General features: G+C 42.0%; 1 protein-coding gene across 4 annotated transcripts in view; it reads left to right on the plus strand.

The window, feature by feature from the left end:
- The window catches only part of dcc (DCC netrin 1 receptor), a 168,637-nt gene that overhangs the window by 133,465 nt on the left and 18,313 nt on the right, over nucleotides 1-16,859 (plus strand). For 2 of the 4 annotated variants that reach the window (XM_028973635.1, XM_028973637.1), the window contains exons 16-23: nucleotides 652-747; nucleotides 3,245-3,483; nucleotides 3,731-3,869; nucleotides 5,624-5,731; nucleotides 6,471-6,665; nucleotides 8,053-8,085; nucleotides 11,761-11,826; nucleotides 16,213-16,375. In XM_028973635.1, coding sequence (XP_028829468.1) covers nucleotides 652-747; nucleotides 3,245-3,483; nucleotides 3,731-3,869; nucleotides 5,624-5,731; nucleotides 6,471-6,665; nucleotides 8,053-8,085; nucleotides 11,761-11,826; nucleotides 16,213-16,375 — 1,039 coding nt within the window. The remainder of the gene's footprint in view (nucleotides 1-651; nucleotides 748-3,244; nucleotides 3,484-3,730; nucleotides 3,870-5,623; nucleotides 5,732-6,470; nucleotides 6,666-8,052; nucleotides 8,086-11,760; nucleotides 11,827-16,212; nucleotides 16,376-16,859) is intronic. The other 2 variants (XM_028973636.1, XM_028973639.1) reach the window with 1 other exon arrangement.

A 16,859-nucleotide genomic window follows, 5' to 3' on the forward strand; every position in this document is an offset into this window, starting at 1 on the left:
CTCCTCCCGGAATCCTGCATGAATGTAAATATTGGCTGGGTGGGGGTCAGCTGCTGTGGTTTGCTTGCTCAGGTGGAGTATTGATGGGTCTGGAGGGAGGCTGGAACAACTTTGGAGAGAAAGTTGCCTCTCGGCCCTGCAGCGTAGGGGCTGCCTGCTGAGGTTTGGCTCCAAGGTCATTCAGCTTCTCTGCCTCGTGGCGCGAAGCAGAAGCGGTGCTGGCTGCCCCCACGGGGAGCTCTCCTCCTTTAGAAAAACCCAGGGTACACAGATGTAGAAATAATGGAGCGCAGAGGGAGCAACAGTAATCACACCCCTGCAGACATGGCGCTGCTTTGTTTTCTTTTTGGTGCCGTTGATTTGGCCCTTGGCAGCAACATGTTAGCATAGTGAGCATTTAAATGCTTCTGTTTTTGAAAGTTGTGATGAAATTACAGTGGTTCACTTGATTATAAGATTTTAATAAATTTTATACATATCACTCAGATAATGCTGGAAAGCAAATTAGTAAATGGAAGTGTTGCTTGGCAACCAGCAATTCTAGAACTTTTCTGTGCTGAAAGTCTATTATTTCAACCTCTTCTCTGCTGAAGGTTTTTATAGGATACATTAAAGCATCAAATTCAAAGTTGAAATTTTCTTTTTTTGTAGAACCCAGTTCACACTACGTCATCTCCCTGAAGGCATTTAACAATGCAGGAGAGGGAGTCCCCCTGTACGAGAGCGCTGTGACCAGGTCCATGTCAGGTATGTAGCATCTTTTTTCTCTTTTATACTTTTACACAACGTGTCAACAGTATGCATCTTGTAATGCTTTTATATATTGGACAACCAACCAAACCAACAACCAACCAAAAATAAAATTAAAACTGATGTCCCATGCTAAGCTGAAATTATAGAGATTTGAAAGTTTACATTTGTAAGTGAATTTGTACACTTGTCATAACCTTTTTATTGATAATCTATATTTTTGGCAGCATAGAGAAAATCCTTTATCAGCCAATTGCTAGTGCCATGCTCTCACTTTCTTATTGATGTCAGACTCAGACCTTATTCAAATTCTAAACATCAGTAATATTTGTTTGTTTTTGGACACTAGTCTACAGTGAGCATGGCGATCTGTCCTTTTTTAAAAAGAATCTTTTAAAAAAACAGATGGTTTGACATGATCTCTCTACTTCTGAGCGTGGGGCACGCCAGGTGGCCTTTGTCTATTTGAGTCTGAATGCAACATTAGTGGGGTCTGCAGCAAGCTGCTCACCTCTCCCTGTTTGCACTGATTGGAAAAGCAATTCTCTTTCAAACCAGGGAGGAAAATGCGTTTTGGAAATAAAAGGAAGGCACCGTAAAGTCTCCTAGAGATCCTGAAAGTAGGATCAGGGTTTTCTTTTTTTTTTATAGTCACATTATCTTGTTCTGTGTTCTCTGTCACTCTCATTAACACACACAATCACATACATAACATGCCAATTATTTCAAAAAGTATTGTGAACTCACCTCTGATAGTGTGGAGAAGGCTACATGGCTGTTACCGTCCACAATATCATGTAAATTTGGCACTCAGAGATGCAGTTAGACACAGCAATGCATTTGTTGTCTGTCGTGCTTTAATCCTGCAAGAGTTCTGTCTGCAGAGCCACTTTGTACAATTTTGTAATTGCACATTCTATATGATTACTTGGACCATTAGATAATGCCAGATAAGTGCCAGAAGCGGACTTGTAAAACATGAACCTTTGTAAATGAGAGGTTGATTTGGCAACAGTGATTAGCGGGTGGGCAGCAGCGAGGTCAGATGGCTGGTTGAAAATGGCACAGCGTTCTTGTCTGCCAGACATGGTTAATGCTAATTGTTGCTTCTCTCCAGCCAGCCTATCAGCCTGCTAATCACAAGCACTCCCACTCCGACTGTGTCCCTGTGTGACTGGAGAGAGCCTGGCCAGACCAGGCATGAATGCAAATCAGAGAACTGGGAGAAAGCAAAGAAAAGCTTTTCTTCGAGATACAGGAGGTCAAATGAAATGTTAAAAATATGTAGAAATGTGAAAAAGACACCATAGTCAGTTTTGCAAGATGTTCTTTTAATGGCCAGGTTGATGCACTACTAGTGTTATTATACCCACTGTGCCTGCATAAATGCCCCAAAAAACTATCCTGTCTTTTACAAGGGTATACCATTTTTTATTTCCTGGAAAATACAGCATCTGTTCTCTGTACAAAAACAAAGCCATCGGAATTTAATAAAACAGCTTGGTAAAGAAGCAGATGAGACACAGTTCTTGTGGTGTTGAAGGAGATTCATCGTTGTATGCCCCGCCACTCTCTTATGGGCTGCATTAAAACCATGCCGCTAAAAGACAGGCCAATAAACGCAGCAGGAAATGTTTATCTGTCTCCAGTTATGCCATTTAATCTCTGCTGTCATGGCCAGCAGAGAGCGAACAAATGGCTACACCCCTATCATCGCTAGCCCTGCACTAATTCGGCAGTGCGGGTGCAGATAATAAAGTTTTTCACATTACCGCCAGCTCATAAGATGCATTGCCCTGCCTGCTCCATGTTTGTATTATGGTTTCATCAGTATTCTTATGCTCGGCCCCCAAGTCTTGCGGGTGATGAAGATATCAGGCTATTACAGCAAACACCTCATTTGTCTACTCCTTTACTTGGAGAAGCATGCAGTCCATTCTGGACGGAGCTGTAATGGCTCCTGCCCTTTGGGCACGTCTGCTGATTGCCGCAGCGGGAACATCTTTACAGCCTGATGATTTCTGTGATTGATTTCAGTGTGTCTGTTCATGTTTGTCTGACTGTATCCACGTTTGGCTGTAGAGGATTAGATCTAGAGAGAAGCCTCTTCTAGTGCCGTCACAGCAAAGACCCAACTGACCCTACAGTCTTGTTTGTTTCTTGACTAACTCTGTCTCTTTTTCTGCTCTTCTCGTGTTCCAGTAACTGCTAGCTCTTAGCTTTAGCCCAGTTTGGTGGTAATGACCTGTTCTTCTGTGTCTCCCTGTCTGTTCTCTTACACATCTTTTCATTCTTCACTTAAATTCTTCATTCTCATCTTCGGCCTGCATGAACCCTCGTGCCTTTTTTATCCATTTTTCCTATATTTACTCCTTGACATCTGCATGCAAACATATCTTGGTGTGTATGGTGCTTTTGTGTTTGTTCATGTTTGTATGCACGCTCATAAATGTGTGTGTGTTTACATGTTTGTTTCTGTACTCGTCTTCACTAGACCCGTCCGACCCATCAGACGATGATTTGTTCCATTTGTTTGATAAATTCCCTACTCCCATCCCAGATACCTCCACCCCCATGATCCCCCCTGTAGGTGTTCAAGCAGTGGCCCTCACGTCCGACTCTGTACGGGTCAGCTGGGCCGACAACTCCATTTCCAAAAACCAGAAGTCCACAGAAGTGCGATATTACTCTGTCAAGTGGAAGTCCAGCTACTCAACAAGTGGGAAATTTAAGGTTAAACTCTTCATTTTCTGTTTTTTTTACATTGAAAACTTATGCAAATACATTAAAAGTGGTAGTGCTTTTTTAAGGAATGGATATTCTATCACTCTACATGCAGAGAGTTTAGGTCAGTTTCATCCCCATGTGGAGCTTCAGTTACTACATACAGAGCAGCGCTTGTTCCCCCAGTCAGCCACATTTAATATTTAGATCTGAGTGAACACGCTCTGACACTGACCTTGCCTGTGTTCCGGTCCAGTCTGCAGACACCACCGCTCTCAGCCACACAGTCACTGGCCTCAAGCCCAACACTGTGTATGAGTTCGCTGTCATGGTGACGAAAGGCCGCAAGTCCAGCACATGGAGCATGACTGCCCACGCTACCACCTACGAAGCAGGTACAAAATTACAGTCGTTCTTACACCACCAGCCCCTTCTAACCACCTCAAAACTTACTGTAGGGTTTTTGCTGCTACACAATGATGTCAAATGTATTTTATATATTATATATTTTAGATATTGTTTGATTCCAAGCAGAGGTTGGTAGTAACGAGTTACATTTATTCCATTACATTTACTTGGGTAACTTTTTTTTTTTGTTTTAAATGTACTTATACAAATGTAAAAATGTACAACAGCATACTTTTACACTTGTACATTACTTGTACATTTGTGAACTCTCATCTTACTTTGCTACATTGGGCAATACTGGTTACTTTTTTAAAAAATTTATTCCATGTCATAGATAGACCCTTTTTGCGTGTGTAAACATTTTGTTAAATGGTACTAAGTAGATCTCTATACATTGTCTGTAAAGGAAGGAATTAGCATTTTCATTTAGCTGTTTTATTTAATATATCCATTCTAAAACATAAATATATTTTTATGCTCAGAATTAGTATTATTATTATTATTGGAAAATACCAGAATTAGCACATTATTAGCACGTCTGAATACATTGTTTTGAAAAAAGATATTACAATCCAACAGTTGCTCAGATAGTCTTATCAGCACATACTTTTATAATTTGAGTAATTTTTTGCATAACTGCTTTATATCTGTATTTTTGGCAACTCTAGCCACCTCTGAGTCCAAGGATGTTGCATAGATTTTACTACATGAAAAAATATCTAGATTCCACCTAAAACTTCACATAAAATTATTTCTCGTCGTTTTTCTTAGTTTATGTAATTTAGCGGCTGTGATGGGCTTTCAGACCCACATTTGCCAATTAAACAATTAGAATACCAAAAAAAATCAAATTGAAATAATCTGCAGCAGAAAAGGAGTGGCCAGCGTATGTGAGGAGGCCGCAAGGTTAAACCCAGCAAATTGAGATTAGCCATAGGTGCCTCAGCATCATTTTTTTCTAATTAAAAAGCATGCTAATGACCTCACCATTCACGGGTTCTCCCAGGGACGTTTCCGCCTGACTCTCCCCTGCTCGTTAAATGCAGCACTAATGGTTAAATAAACAGTGACCTTTGGTCTTTTCAGGTAATTTATCACAATTACGTCCGCAGCTGATGTCCAGCTTTGGGCGATTGCTTTTTACAATGTGTGATGTGAAGTTAGCTGAAGGCAGGAATGTTTTATTCATGCAAACATTAGGCAGATAGACACGTTATTAAGATATGTTCAGCTAATTTTGAACAGATGGCTTTTTTTCCCTGAGCATGTTTAGTTTTGTTTAAAGGGAATGGGAAAATGAAACAGAAGGAGAGATGCAGCAAGCGAAATAATAAATATGTTTGTGAGAGAAAGTGTAAAACAAAATCGATTTGGAAGAAATGCACACACAGTCACGTTCATTCTTTTATCAGAGAATGGGTAATTTTGCATAAGGGGCACGTTCCTGCACCCTGGGAGCAAGGGTACAAATGACTTTACCGAAAAGCCTGTTCTCAAAAATGTTCTTTTTGTCACTTCAGAGGGAAAGAGGAGAAATCCGATGTTGAGCCTGAGGCTTAATTGGGGCTTACTGTAATGAGGGGCTCAATTGAACCCCCAATGAGCAAATGTACTGGGAGAATTAAGACTAGAATAGAGCTGTAAATCTGAACTCAGATTTTACTTACACCTTTCTCAGTTCTCTCACCCTCTCTTTTCTGCACTTACAACTGCCATGTCTATTTTCCTGCTCTGTCTTAAGCACCCAGCTCTGCCCCGAAGGACCTGACGGTGATCGGCAGGGAGGGCCGTCCTCGCTCCATCCTCATTAGCTGGCAGCCACCCATGGAGGCCAACGGCAGGATCACAGGTAAGTCTGGGCCCTGTTCATGGCTCTTGGCCGACTTGGGCAGGCCCGGCGTCTATTTCAGCGCTCCATTCCGAGTGTGTGGTCTGTCTGGAAATACATTCACTGTGTTGAGAGAAATTCAAAGACACTCCCACATATAAAGTAAATCTCTTCCCTGGAGAACCAGCAAACAAGTTCTGTTTCACTGTTCAGGAATCCATTTTTGTTTTGATTATGGGAGAGCAGAGCTGGCTGTGGGCCCACAGTCACTTTTTTGTTGATGTGACCCTCGATGGAATGGTTTTGAAGGTCATGCCTGTACTAAGTGATCTCTGAGGACATCGGCCAGCCGATGTTAGTTATTAAGCATCTCCAGCTCCTCAGTTGGAGGGTCCAATTTTCACAGGACTTGACAAGATGTAGTGTTTAGTGTGTTTGGGGGTGTCACTTCAAGTATGTTTCAGAAATAGACAGATATGAACAAGAAAAAAATATTTGCCAGTTATCTACATCTTGGAGAGGAGGAGCTAACTGCCTATCCAGACCTTTCCATTGTTATGTAATTAATGGAAGACAAATTGTAATACTGTTCATATGAATGTGGCATTTGAAAAGATTCCCCAAATGCTACGTATATGTTAAATAGCTACCCATGACTGTTAGTTTGATTAAAACCAGTCTTTCTGTCATACAGCTCCTTCTAGAACACTTAATTGTTTGATTGGTTGGTTGGTTGGTTGATTCCTTTGTGACCCCTCAGGTTATCTGCTCTACTACACACTGGATAAGAACATGCCTATTGATGAGTGGGTCATGGAGACTATCAGCGGGGACAGACTCACCCACCAAGTCATGGACCTAAATTTGGACACAATCTACTACTTCCGTATCCAGGCCAAAAACGCCAAAGGGGTCGGACCCTTGTCTGATCCCATCCAGTTTAGGACCTCCAAAGGTTTGCTGATTAATTACCTTTTTCTTATAGACCCCATCTCCATTTCTCAGATGTGCAATTATTCGGAGGACTTATCACTCTTTCTGACACCTCTCTTTTTTTGTTTTGCGCGTGTTTGTTTATCCTTAATTTCTCTGCAAATGCACAGACAATCTCTTCATTCACCATCTCATTATTTGTCACTTTGAGATTAATTATGCATATTTTTGTTAATTAATTTACGTTCTGTCCTGTGTGGGTGCCATTTATCTTCATTATCATAGTTCACAGGAAGTGACCCACAGCCAAGTATGGCCCCTGCATCCGTCCGCTGCAGCCCCAGCACATTAATTAATGTGCTGTTTAGCATCTGTTGCAGTGAACCAGGCAGTGTCAGAGGATCCTCGGGGGGCTGCTCAGTCCTCCGTGGTCGCTCGCTGTCTCCAGCAGCTAAATGCTAATGGCCACTGATGAACAAGCCAAAGTATCTGATTTATTGCACAACTTCTGTGGGGACGGACGGGGTCTGCTCACACCGGCAGAGTGGGGCGTATTAGCAGTGTGCAGTGCGGGTTGTACAGTTTCAGGGTCAGTAAGTAGATGCGCCACCGTGTTGTTGGTTGCAAGTGTTCACTACAGCCAGCTGCTTCTGCTAATCGCTTCCATGTGTGCTCATTATGTGAGCACGGCCAGGTGATTGGAACAAAATGTTGTACGGCAGTTGTACGGCACTCGTCAATGTTGTTGCGGCAGTTCTGAGTTTCTTTTAAACTCCGTATTTTGAGTCTTTGTGCACCCCACACTACAGATCACCATAAAGAGAAATCAGATATCTCCAGATTCAGCTTAGATAAGAAAAAGTCTCAGAGTAATGAGGAAATGTGCTGAAAATAAGGCACTTTATGTGCTTTTAAAAAAGTCTTCAAACTGGCAATCAGGCTCATCAAATGGAGCTTCAGATCTAGAAAAAGAAAGGTTACTTTTTATTGCTTTACATTGGTGAGAACTGTACAGCTTAATAGTCCCCCAAAGAGATTGCTGGCTGATAGCTCAAACACTGCTTTAAGAGTATGGCTGAAATTGAAGCCTCCAAAGCCCAATGCCTAGAATCGGGAAAATCAGGAGAGTTTGATGTGGACCTGTTCAGCTCCAGTGCCCCGATGAAGGGTACTTTCACTTGGGACACCCCAGGGAGCGACATGGGGGAATCATTTTTTCTCAGTGCTGGACAGCACAAAATGTCCAACAGTTCCTCCCTCATGTCAACAGTAGCCAACAGCTTGGAGCGATTATCTCCCGAGGGTTTGGCTCACTGAGCCCAACTCAAAAACTGTCTCCTACTGGGAGTCAGTCTCAAGGAATTGCCTTTATTTGTCTCATTTCTTTTCTCTTTCTCTTCTTTGTATAGTTGAGCACCCAGACAAAATGGCCAATGATCAAGGTAAGCAAGGTTTGTGTGTGTGTGTGTGTGTGTGTGTGTGTGTGTGTGTGTGTGTGTGTGTGATTCCTTCAGACTGCAGTATAGCATAGCAGTACAGCATGTAAAACCGGGGAGAATAGAGCAAAAAACTCTCTCTCTCTACACAAAAGCGCTGTATTCAAACCACTTCAACATGATGTTACCTGGCAGAAAGAGGTATAGCACAATAGAGGTTAAAAGGATGAGCAGTTTCTAATTTATTAACCCCAGTAGATCATCATTGCAGTTACATGTAAATATTGTATTTAAAAAAGGTACCAATGTTACAGAGAAATCCAAAATGAAAGACAGGAGGAAAAGATAGAAAAACACAGAACAGCCTGAAGCAAGCTTCAGAGACATCACCTGATCCAGGAGAAAAATGGGAGGAGAGAAAAGACTCGAAAGCCGGAATGTCCGGTGCCGATGGATAAGCAGCTGGGAAAAAAGTGCCCGTTCCCACACGTGAACATCCTTTATACATTTGACCCACAGGAAGTTGTCACAGACCAATCAGAATTTCTTGTTTCTTTCGTCACGCCCTCAGTCACCCGTCTGGGGCAGACAAAGAGAGCAGGTGGTCCCGACGGCCAGCGCCTCACACCTTTGGCTCGGGGGAGGGCCGCCAATTGCTGCAATGCCGTCCGACAAAGACATGTAAAATGGAGGTGTTGAATCTCCATGCACAACACAAGCGCAGAAACATCATGGCTCTGCGAAGTCCCATCTTACAAGCATAAGCCTTAGCCCACTATCACACACACCAGAATTATAGCGGTCTTCTGTGTGTGTGTGGAATCTGTAGTGTCTGGCCTCAGCCCCCTATAAAATAAATACAAGAACATTTTGTTTTCATTAGAACTAAAAACTTGGAAAATGGTTATTCACACCTACCTCGTTGCCCTTCTGAACATGCATTTGCCTTTGGAAAAGACGGAATGAGGAATTAAGTGTTTTCCTTAAACTTGTTGTTTGGGTGTTCAATTGTCTCATGTTAAAAAGGTACAGCTAATGAAGGGAATCGAGCGTCATGGCAAGACCTAGTCATCCGTTTGCAGAGCCTTGTTGCTTCCACACTAATGAGGGTTCATCTGAGGAGGCTTGCTTAATTAGGATGCCAGTCCATGGAGGACGAACCCTTCGATAGCTTTTAATTGACATATTGGGCAAATAACTTTTGTGCTGGTAGTGAATCCAATTTGTGAAGGTTTTTTTTTTTTTTTTTTTTTTTTTTTTTTTTTTGAAATTGGTTTGAACTTGACCTTGATGCTGTTTCACGCCCAACTTTGACTTCAAGTGAACAATTACAAACATTATCCTCGCGATTAGCCATATGGCGAATGAGGTATTAATTGATGCACTGTTTGTTTTAGATTCAACCAGGCTGCTAAATAGTATCTCCCTTATGCGCACCTATTCTTCTTTAGGAGAAAAAAGCCCTTTGCACGAAGCGTTTTGCAGAGATGCCTCTGACCCCAGCATCTGTCACAGCAAATGAGTTTTTGCTGTTCACCACTGAGTGCACAGAACAATTTCAACTTTTTTGGAAAACTACACTGCTCGGTCTTTTGTAACAGTGGGCCTTTTGTAACACTGTTTTTTATGCAGCTTTGAATGTCAGCAGGACTCTCAATCAGGCTCAACGTGCCGACCTGTAGAGCAGAAGCATGGTCAGTGACTCTGCGGGGCACCCCAGCTTCTCCTTGACAAATTGCATCATTTAAGTCTCAAACACACAGATGAAATAGCGAAAGCGCTCTCAGAAGCAGGGTTAGCGGTGAGTGTATTTGGGCTACAGGCGAAATGAATTTGCTCATTGGAGGGAAAGCCCTGGCGGGTCCCGGGCCTCGCTCTATATAAATCAACCGAACTGGTGCCACTGGAGGCAGGCATGAAACCCGGGGCCTACAACTGATTTGCCTGGACGTCTCAGAGCCCCCTTCCCCCATCTTGCTCGGGTGGTCCTGGCCATTTTTGGCAGAAAACATGTGTAGCCTACTGCTCCTACCCCCCAACCCCCTCCCTAAGCTGTTGCGGTGAAGCAGGGTCCCCTCGATCTCCCTCCAGAACTGGCATGAAAGTGATAGGGCCTCCACCTGGCTCCACTTTTGGCTCCACTGTGAGCTGGGCCAAGACGAATGCTGATGGATGTGTCCGTCCCAGCTCTCTGTTCACTGCTTGTGGTCGAAACGGAATGTGCTCCCCTGTCTTGTGGCCCCGCTAATGTTGGCCATTTGTCATCTCTGTCTCCCGTGCACCCACTTTCAAAGATGAAAAGATGTTTCTCAAAGATTTTTCTCACTGTTCTGTGCTGTTCTTATCCTGTAAAGGGATGGAAATAAGAGAAATTAGGATTTTACTTTCCCACATCTCCTTCTGTACAATGAAAAGATAATAATAATAATAATGGTGGTAATAATTGTGTTGCTAATCAGTTTGTTCATCATTGTTTTCCAAAGCCAATTTATATTCCTGGGCGTGGTCACTCAGCATTCACAACTGTGCTCCCAGGATAAATTGTGAATTGTTGAATGCTGCCAACCACAAGAATGTCAACTCAGTTATTTGCTGAGATGTTTATACCAGCACTGATTGCATGAAAAGACCAAATAATAGCTTGTATTTGTAATGTCCAGGACTTTGGGGAAAATAAAAGCCAGAATCGCCGCTTCTAGCGTTAAAAAAATAACATTGGTTTCCATCTTTAAAAAAGATGACCCTACTCTGGCATTTCATTCTCAGTAATGCGTTTCTGCGAATGAATCTTAGCGGGAGCCCCACATTGAGTTATAAAGTAGGTCATCAAAAGGAGTAGTTCGATTTTGAAACAGACCACGGGGTTAGAACGGTTCTTCAGCACTGCAACACTCTTACTGACCCCTGGACCAAAGCCCCACCAGCTCCTATGAGACTTTATTTCCCTTTATTTCAGTACCTGGCGCAGCACCTGCTACTGCCTACATACTGCTGCACTTATGGGGAGTGGATGTATTAGTTGTTGTTTTTTTTGTTTTTTTTTACCAGGGAATAATTGGAAATTGAGAGGGTCCTGTGGGAGTGGGAGTGTGGAAGCTGAGTGTTTGGTATGTAGGAGCCTGGAGTGCTTTACCTGAAAGACTTAGTCAGTCCTGTCTCTCGCATGGTGATGAGGAGAAGCGCAGCACCAACACACTTGAGCAAGAGCACAAGAGCCCACCGACTGCAGCCAATTGCCAGATGCTCATTTACACTCTTGTTCGCTCTCACTCGTAAATAAAGCTGCCACAGTTGGCTTTAATGATGCCACACATATTTGTAAAATGTTAGGAGAAGGGTCCTTATCTCCCATGCACATCAGCACCCCTCTCTGGTCCATTTGAAGATCCATTGTTGAAAAACCCTTTCAAACATATTCATTCAAGACACATCTCCTTTCGCCTTTGTCTTTGAGGGCTAATGGAAAGAAAGTAATCTTATCCTCCTTTTTGGAGGGCAGTTTTATGAAGGATTGTTAAGAGACCCTCTACATTCTTTAGGGAAATAACCTCAGCCTTTTTTTTAGCTTGCCGCTACTTTATTTTTGTTGGTTTTTGTTTTTTAATTCACTTCGTGACTTCTCCGGATTTTACGTCACTGTGGTCATAAATCATTCTTTACACTGCACTCCTTATTTTACAGGTCGCCATGGTGACAGCAGCTACTGGCCGTCTGACAACAACCTGATTGACAGAAGCAGCCTAAATGGTAGGTTTTTGGGGGCACAGTTCAGTTCTTTGTTTGTGCTGTTAAAGCTTTTTGTGCTTAGACATCACCAAGAGATTGCTCAGTGTATAGTGCCGCTTCATGAAAATGATTGTATTTCTAACAAAATTAAGGTTTTTATGGCCACACAGACACTATTGCAACCTGAGCATAATATAAATATAAACATCGCCTGTACAATGTCTTCTTTGTTGTCATTGTATAGTATTTCAAAGTAACCTAATTGTTTTCATTAGTTGTTCGTTTTATTGGTTGCCAGGTGTATGTTGCCAGAATACAATCGAACTGCAGTATAAATAGAAAACTGTCATTCACACCTAGCAGGAAAATCTATTCCCTGCCCGCTAAAATTAAACATTTTTAGTTTGAACTCATTAGTGTCGGCCACAAAAAAAATATATATATATATATATATATTTTCACATATATTAATTTCTATTGGATTTGTATGTAGGATTGTTTGAGCAAGATCCAAGTAAATTAAAAGACCAATTCAGGACACCCATTAGCTAAATGGCAAAATTATATTTTAGATTTTTAATTTTTTTTATTTATAGTAATTATATGTGCAATTGTTTTTTTAATTTTGTAAATTGCAAGCAGTTCATGTTGAATCTGTGTAGGCCAGGATACATCACTTGATCTCACAGCATGGAGTAACCAAGCTTTGTGTGGATGTGTGTGTGTGTGTGTTTGCATGCAGTTGGCATGTGCGGCTCTCAGCAGGGGGCTTTTGGGAGTAATTAACACAGCAATGCCTTAATTAGAAGCCGTACTGTAGGGATGAGAGAAATGCACAGTATGAGATGGAGTGCAGACTACTGAAAGAGTAAAGTGTGTGTTTATGTGCGGGAGACTGAGCAAATGTGTGAGACAATCATCAAGTCTTTATCCTGTCAGGCACGTGGCTCCATTACAGAAGCTATCACGCACACATACACACACACACCTGTGAACTCACAGCCCTGTGGCCTGCTAGGATACATCAGATAACAGCAGTGTGGTGATTAAAGCAGATGGTTCCCAACCTGTCCCCATTAGCCATGGGAGAGAGAGGTCTACCTAGCATTACAGGTCTTAGTTAGGAAGCATGAAGCAAATAGTCACGAATGTATCAGCACAATCATGCCGATACCAAATGTATCCCAAAATCAGCTGAATTCTCCAGCGAATCCTGGGCCAAGCCTTTCTCCTGCCTAGGACTTAGAGCAGCAGATATATAAAAAAAAAAGTGAAAGTGTAGCAGATTCCACAATGGAGCTCCTATGCAGCCATAACATTTATTCACAGTCACTCTTCTGTTCTCTGCCTAAAAATATATTTATCTTTGTCTTGGGTTTAAAAAGTGATGGTTTTTGGATTTGTACCCACAATTAGATGACTGTTATTTTTGCCGTCTGGTTCTCGAATGTACAGTGCTTTTCTTGGTTAATATAACAGAACAGCCCAATTTTAGGTTAACCTTTGTGCAAGTCTTTTGAATACAGGCAGTTCACAGTGGGTCTGTGGATCTCTGCGTTCCCTCAGCATCCCACTGAAATGTTTAATTTAACCAAAGCATTTCTGTGCACATCCTTGTGGAAAAAGAGTAATTTGAAAGGTTGCAGAAACCAATAGCTTGTTTTCAGACAATGTAATGTTCTTTGATATTATTGCTGGTGTGGTTGTAATCTCACATTACAAAAATATCAGTGGAGCTGCACAGTTGTTTTACTGACTTGGTAAGCAAATAATGTCAGTGAGCAGAAAAAAATATTCATATAAAAACACACCAATGGAGTTCAACATCAGTGTGGTCTGGTATGTGTAAAAATTAACCATGATTAATCTGAACCTTTTATATTTATGATTTCTTACCAAATTGACCATTGGTTTGCTCCATCCACTCATTTTCTAAACCTCTTTTTCCTGGCACAAACAACCACTTGACATGGTTCCAGGTCATTACAGTATTTTGGTTCTTGTTTGTAGCCATTATGACTTGATAATCGTTTATTTTATTAAAATTTTTTTACTTGATGTGTCAACATACTGGACCAAAACATTTATATATAGAATCGCAAAGTCTGCATTTATATTTAATATGTCAATACTCACAGAGAGCAAGGGATAGAAACAAAAAACAGATATTACTTAGTTTATCGCTGTGTAGTACCTGATTCATCTCATAAACACCAGAAATTCTGGAGCTCTCAGTGGAGAAAAAGGCAGATTTGTAAAAATGAATTGGGCTGCATGTCGCGTTACAGTTCACATAAAAAAGGACGCAATACCAGGAGCAAATGCTGCATTTAATCGCTTAAACTGCACCTTCTAGCAATCGAGTTAAATGGAAACTGTTATCCTGCTGTGCAAATAACAAAGGCCACTGTTTTTTGTGTGAAAGCGAGCAAAAAAAAGAGAAAATATCTGTTTGTTTAGCAGTATGTTGATCTGGCATTGACTTCACTAAGTCGTTAACATGCACCCATCACCACTGAGCTCCTCGAAGCACAGGGTAAAAATAGCCTGCAAAGCACCACTCCAGTGTGAACTCTGCTACAATGGCAAGACAGGATGCTCATTTAGTATCGGCCTTCGCTGGTGAGTGGGCCAGCGAGGCTGCGGTTTTCAGTGCAAACATGTTTTTACTTTGCCGCAGGGGTTAAGTTGTTGTGATGGTATTGAAGGTAGTTTCATCTTAATCGCTGATGTCCTGTATAACCAGAAAGTGATGTAGAAGGTTGGGGGGGAGTACCCTGTGTTTTACTCTTTGCACCCCAAGGCGGACTAGCAGCTCTGAGGGCTTTGAAATGGGGTCTAGGTGAAGTGCAAGGCACCAGTATATCTTTTTTCTTTACATTTTTTTTTAACACCAGCAAAGTGGGCCAATGACAGGTTGAGTTGATGGTGCACTCTGTCATTCAGTACCTTGTCATTGTGTAGTGTGGAAATGAGTGTGTGTGTCTCAGCAGATGCAAAGGTTCACTGCATTCTCCGCACTCATCTTCCCACAAACACAAGGAGAAAATCTAAATAAAAGACAAGAATGGGAGCAAAACAAGCATGCACACACTGTCCCCACTAACAATTCAGTCGGTCACCATGGAAATGTACACAGTCTCCTCGATTTGTTCCGGAGTGTCGGCTTAGTCCTGCTGCTGTCTCAAGAGGGGCTGGAGCCTGCAGGTGTGGTCCGGCTCCACCAGTCAACAGGGCATTCTGCAGAATGGTAAATTAATTCATCAATTCAGACGCGCCAGCCGAGCTTCAAACAACAGCCAGTCTGCGAGGTGTGGAGAAGCCAGTCTGGGCTCCCAGAAAGCAGCCAGCTGTGGGTGTGTAAACCAGCAGAAACAGGCCATTTATATTTCCCATTTATATTCCTTGCACAGACATATTGTAAAACAAGGCTAAGACATTTGTAAAAAGGAGAATTTGCTTAACTAAATGTCAGGGATGCACCCGAAGCGCTAAGTATTCTGGTGCTTGGGCATCATGAAGGCAGCCCCATTATAGCCTTCATTAGTGTGCTAGTGTTCCTTGGTGCACTAATGAAGCACAGACAGGCAGCAAATTAAACCAAATAAATAAATAACACTCACTCCAAAGATCAGCTTCTCATCAGAAATTCTCCAGTTGCAGTTTCTTAAAAGGAGATAAAGAAACCATTCTACCTAGAGATATTCCTTCAATGATACTAGGATGAGATGGTAGTGGAGGGCCTGTTGAGGCTGTTGCTCACCAAGTTCACTTGGGATATGGTGGCTGAAGGTCCTTTTGTGTGATTTATTTAATTCACATGCTCATCCACTCATGTCTGGGGGGGTTTCGGGCAAATCTACTATAGCATCAAGTAAACATTTTTCTTTAATTTTTTGCCTGCATGTTCTTTAAAGGCATTAAATAAGTGAGATTCCTCCACAGGCCCTGTAGTGCGCTTTGTTTTTCTGCCATAGACTTTGGCAGGGCGTCCCGAGTGCTTTTATTTCATTATGGGTTTCCTTGATCATCTGTTTCCATTTCAAGAAGTGGAAGAAAAAAAATTTCCATTTTATCTTTGGCCAAACTTATGAATACACTACAGGATTAATTAGAAGGTTATTTATAATGCTCGGGTCCAATAGTGGTAGCTAAAAGGCAAAAATTAAATCATTCATCAATTGCAAATATAGTTTAGAGGGATGGTGCAATCAACACCAGTGTGAGCCTTGTTTAAGGAGATAAAACATGATACTGTGACGAAAGAAGTATTTAAATGCTTTAAACTGACCGACAAATCATGATGAACCAAGCCACTCATCCTCTTGAGAGGACCATCTAACGCCTTTCATGTCTTTTCTCTGTCCAATTTTAAACACCACTTACATCTCATGTCTTTTCTTTTAGAACCTCCCATTGGTCAGATGAGGCCTCCCCACGGAAGCGTTACCCCACAGAAGAACAGCAACCTGCTGGTAATCATTGTGGTGTCTGTCGGTGCCGTTACCATCGTTGTGGTCGTCACCGTAGCTCTCATTTGCACCCGCCGGTCCTCCGCCCAGCAGAGGAAGTAAGTAACAAATAGTCATTTCTTTAAGCACTGAAAAAGTTCAATGCCTTATGAAATACAGAATTCTGTTAGATTGTAGAACACAAGCTTCCACTTAAAGTGCCTGCTCTGTACGTGTTCTTTTCATATCATATATATTAATGTGCACAGATCACATAACACATAAACATAAACTTGACCTTGGTTTTCTGATAACATGAGTGAGGTACTGTATCTCACTATGGGATGGTCATGCAGAGTTCCTAGAGTGAGATACCAAGAGAATGTTTGAAAGAGAACTTTGTCACGCTGAATGGAGAGGAAATAAGGGATGCCAAGGGTGCAGAAAAAGGAACAGAGGTTATTTGGACAAAGGACAGGGGAAAAAACAAGGAGTTCTCACCCACCATGCCAAGCGGTCAAAGCTGGTCAAGGGCTGTTCCTCTGAAGGCCGATTGTCTGTCTATGACTGCAGCTCGCGGCTCAGTGTCCAACCAGTCCTGTT

This window comes from Denticeps clupeoides, chromosome 3, assembly GCF_900700375.1.
Source record: "Denticeps clupeoides chromosome 3, fDenClu1.1, whole genome shotgun sequence".
NCBI lineage: Eukaryota > Metazoa > Chordata > Actinopteri > Clupeiformes > Denticipitidae > Denticeps > Denticeps clupeoides.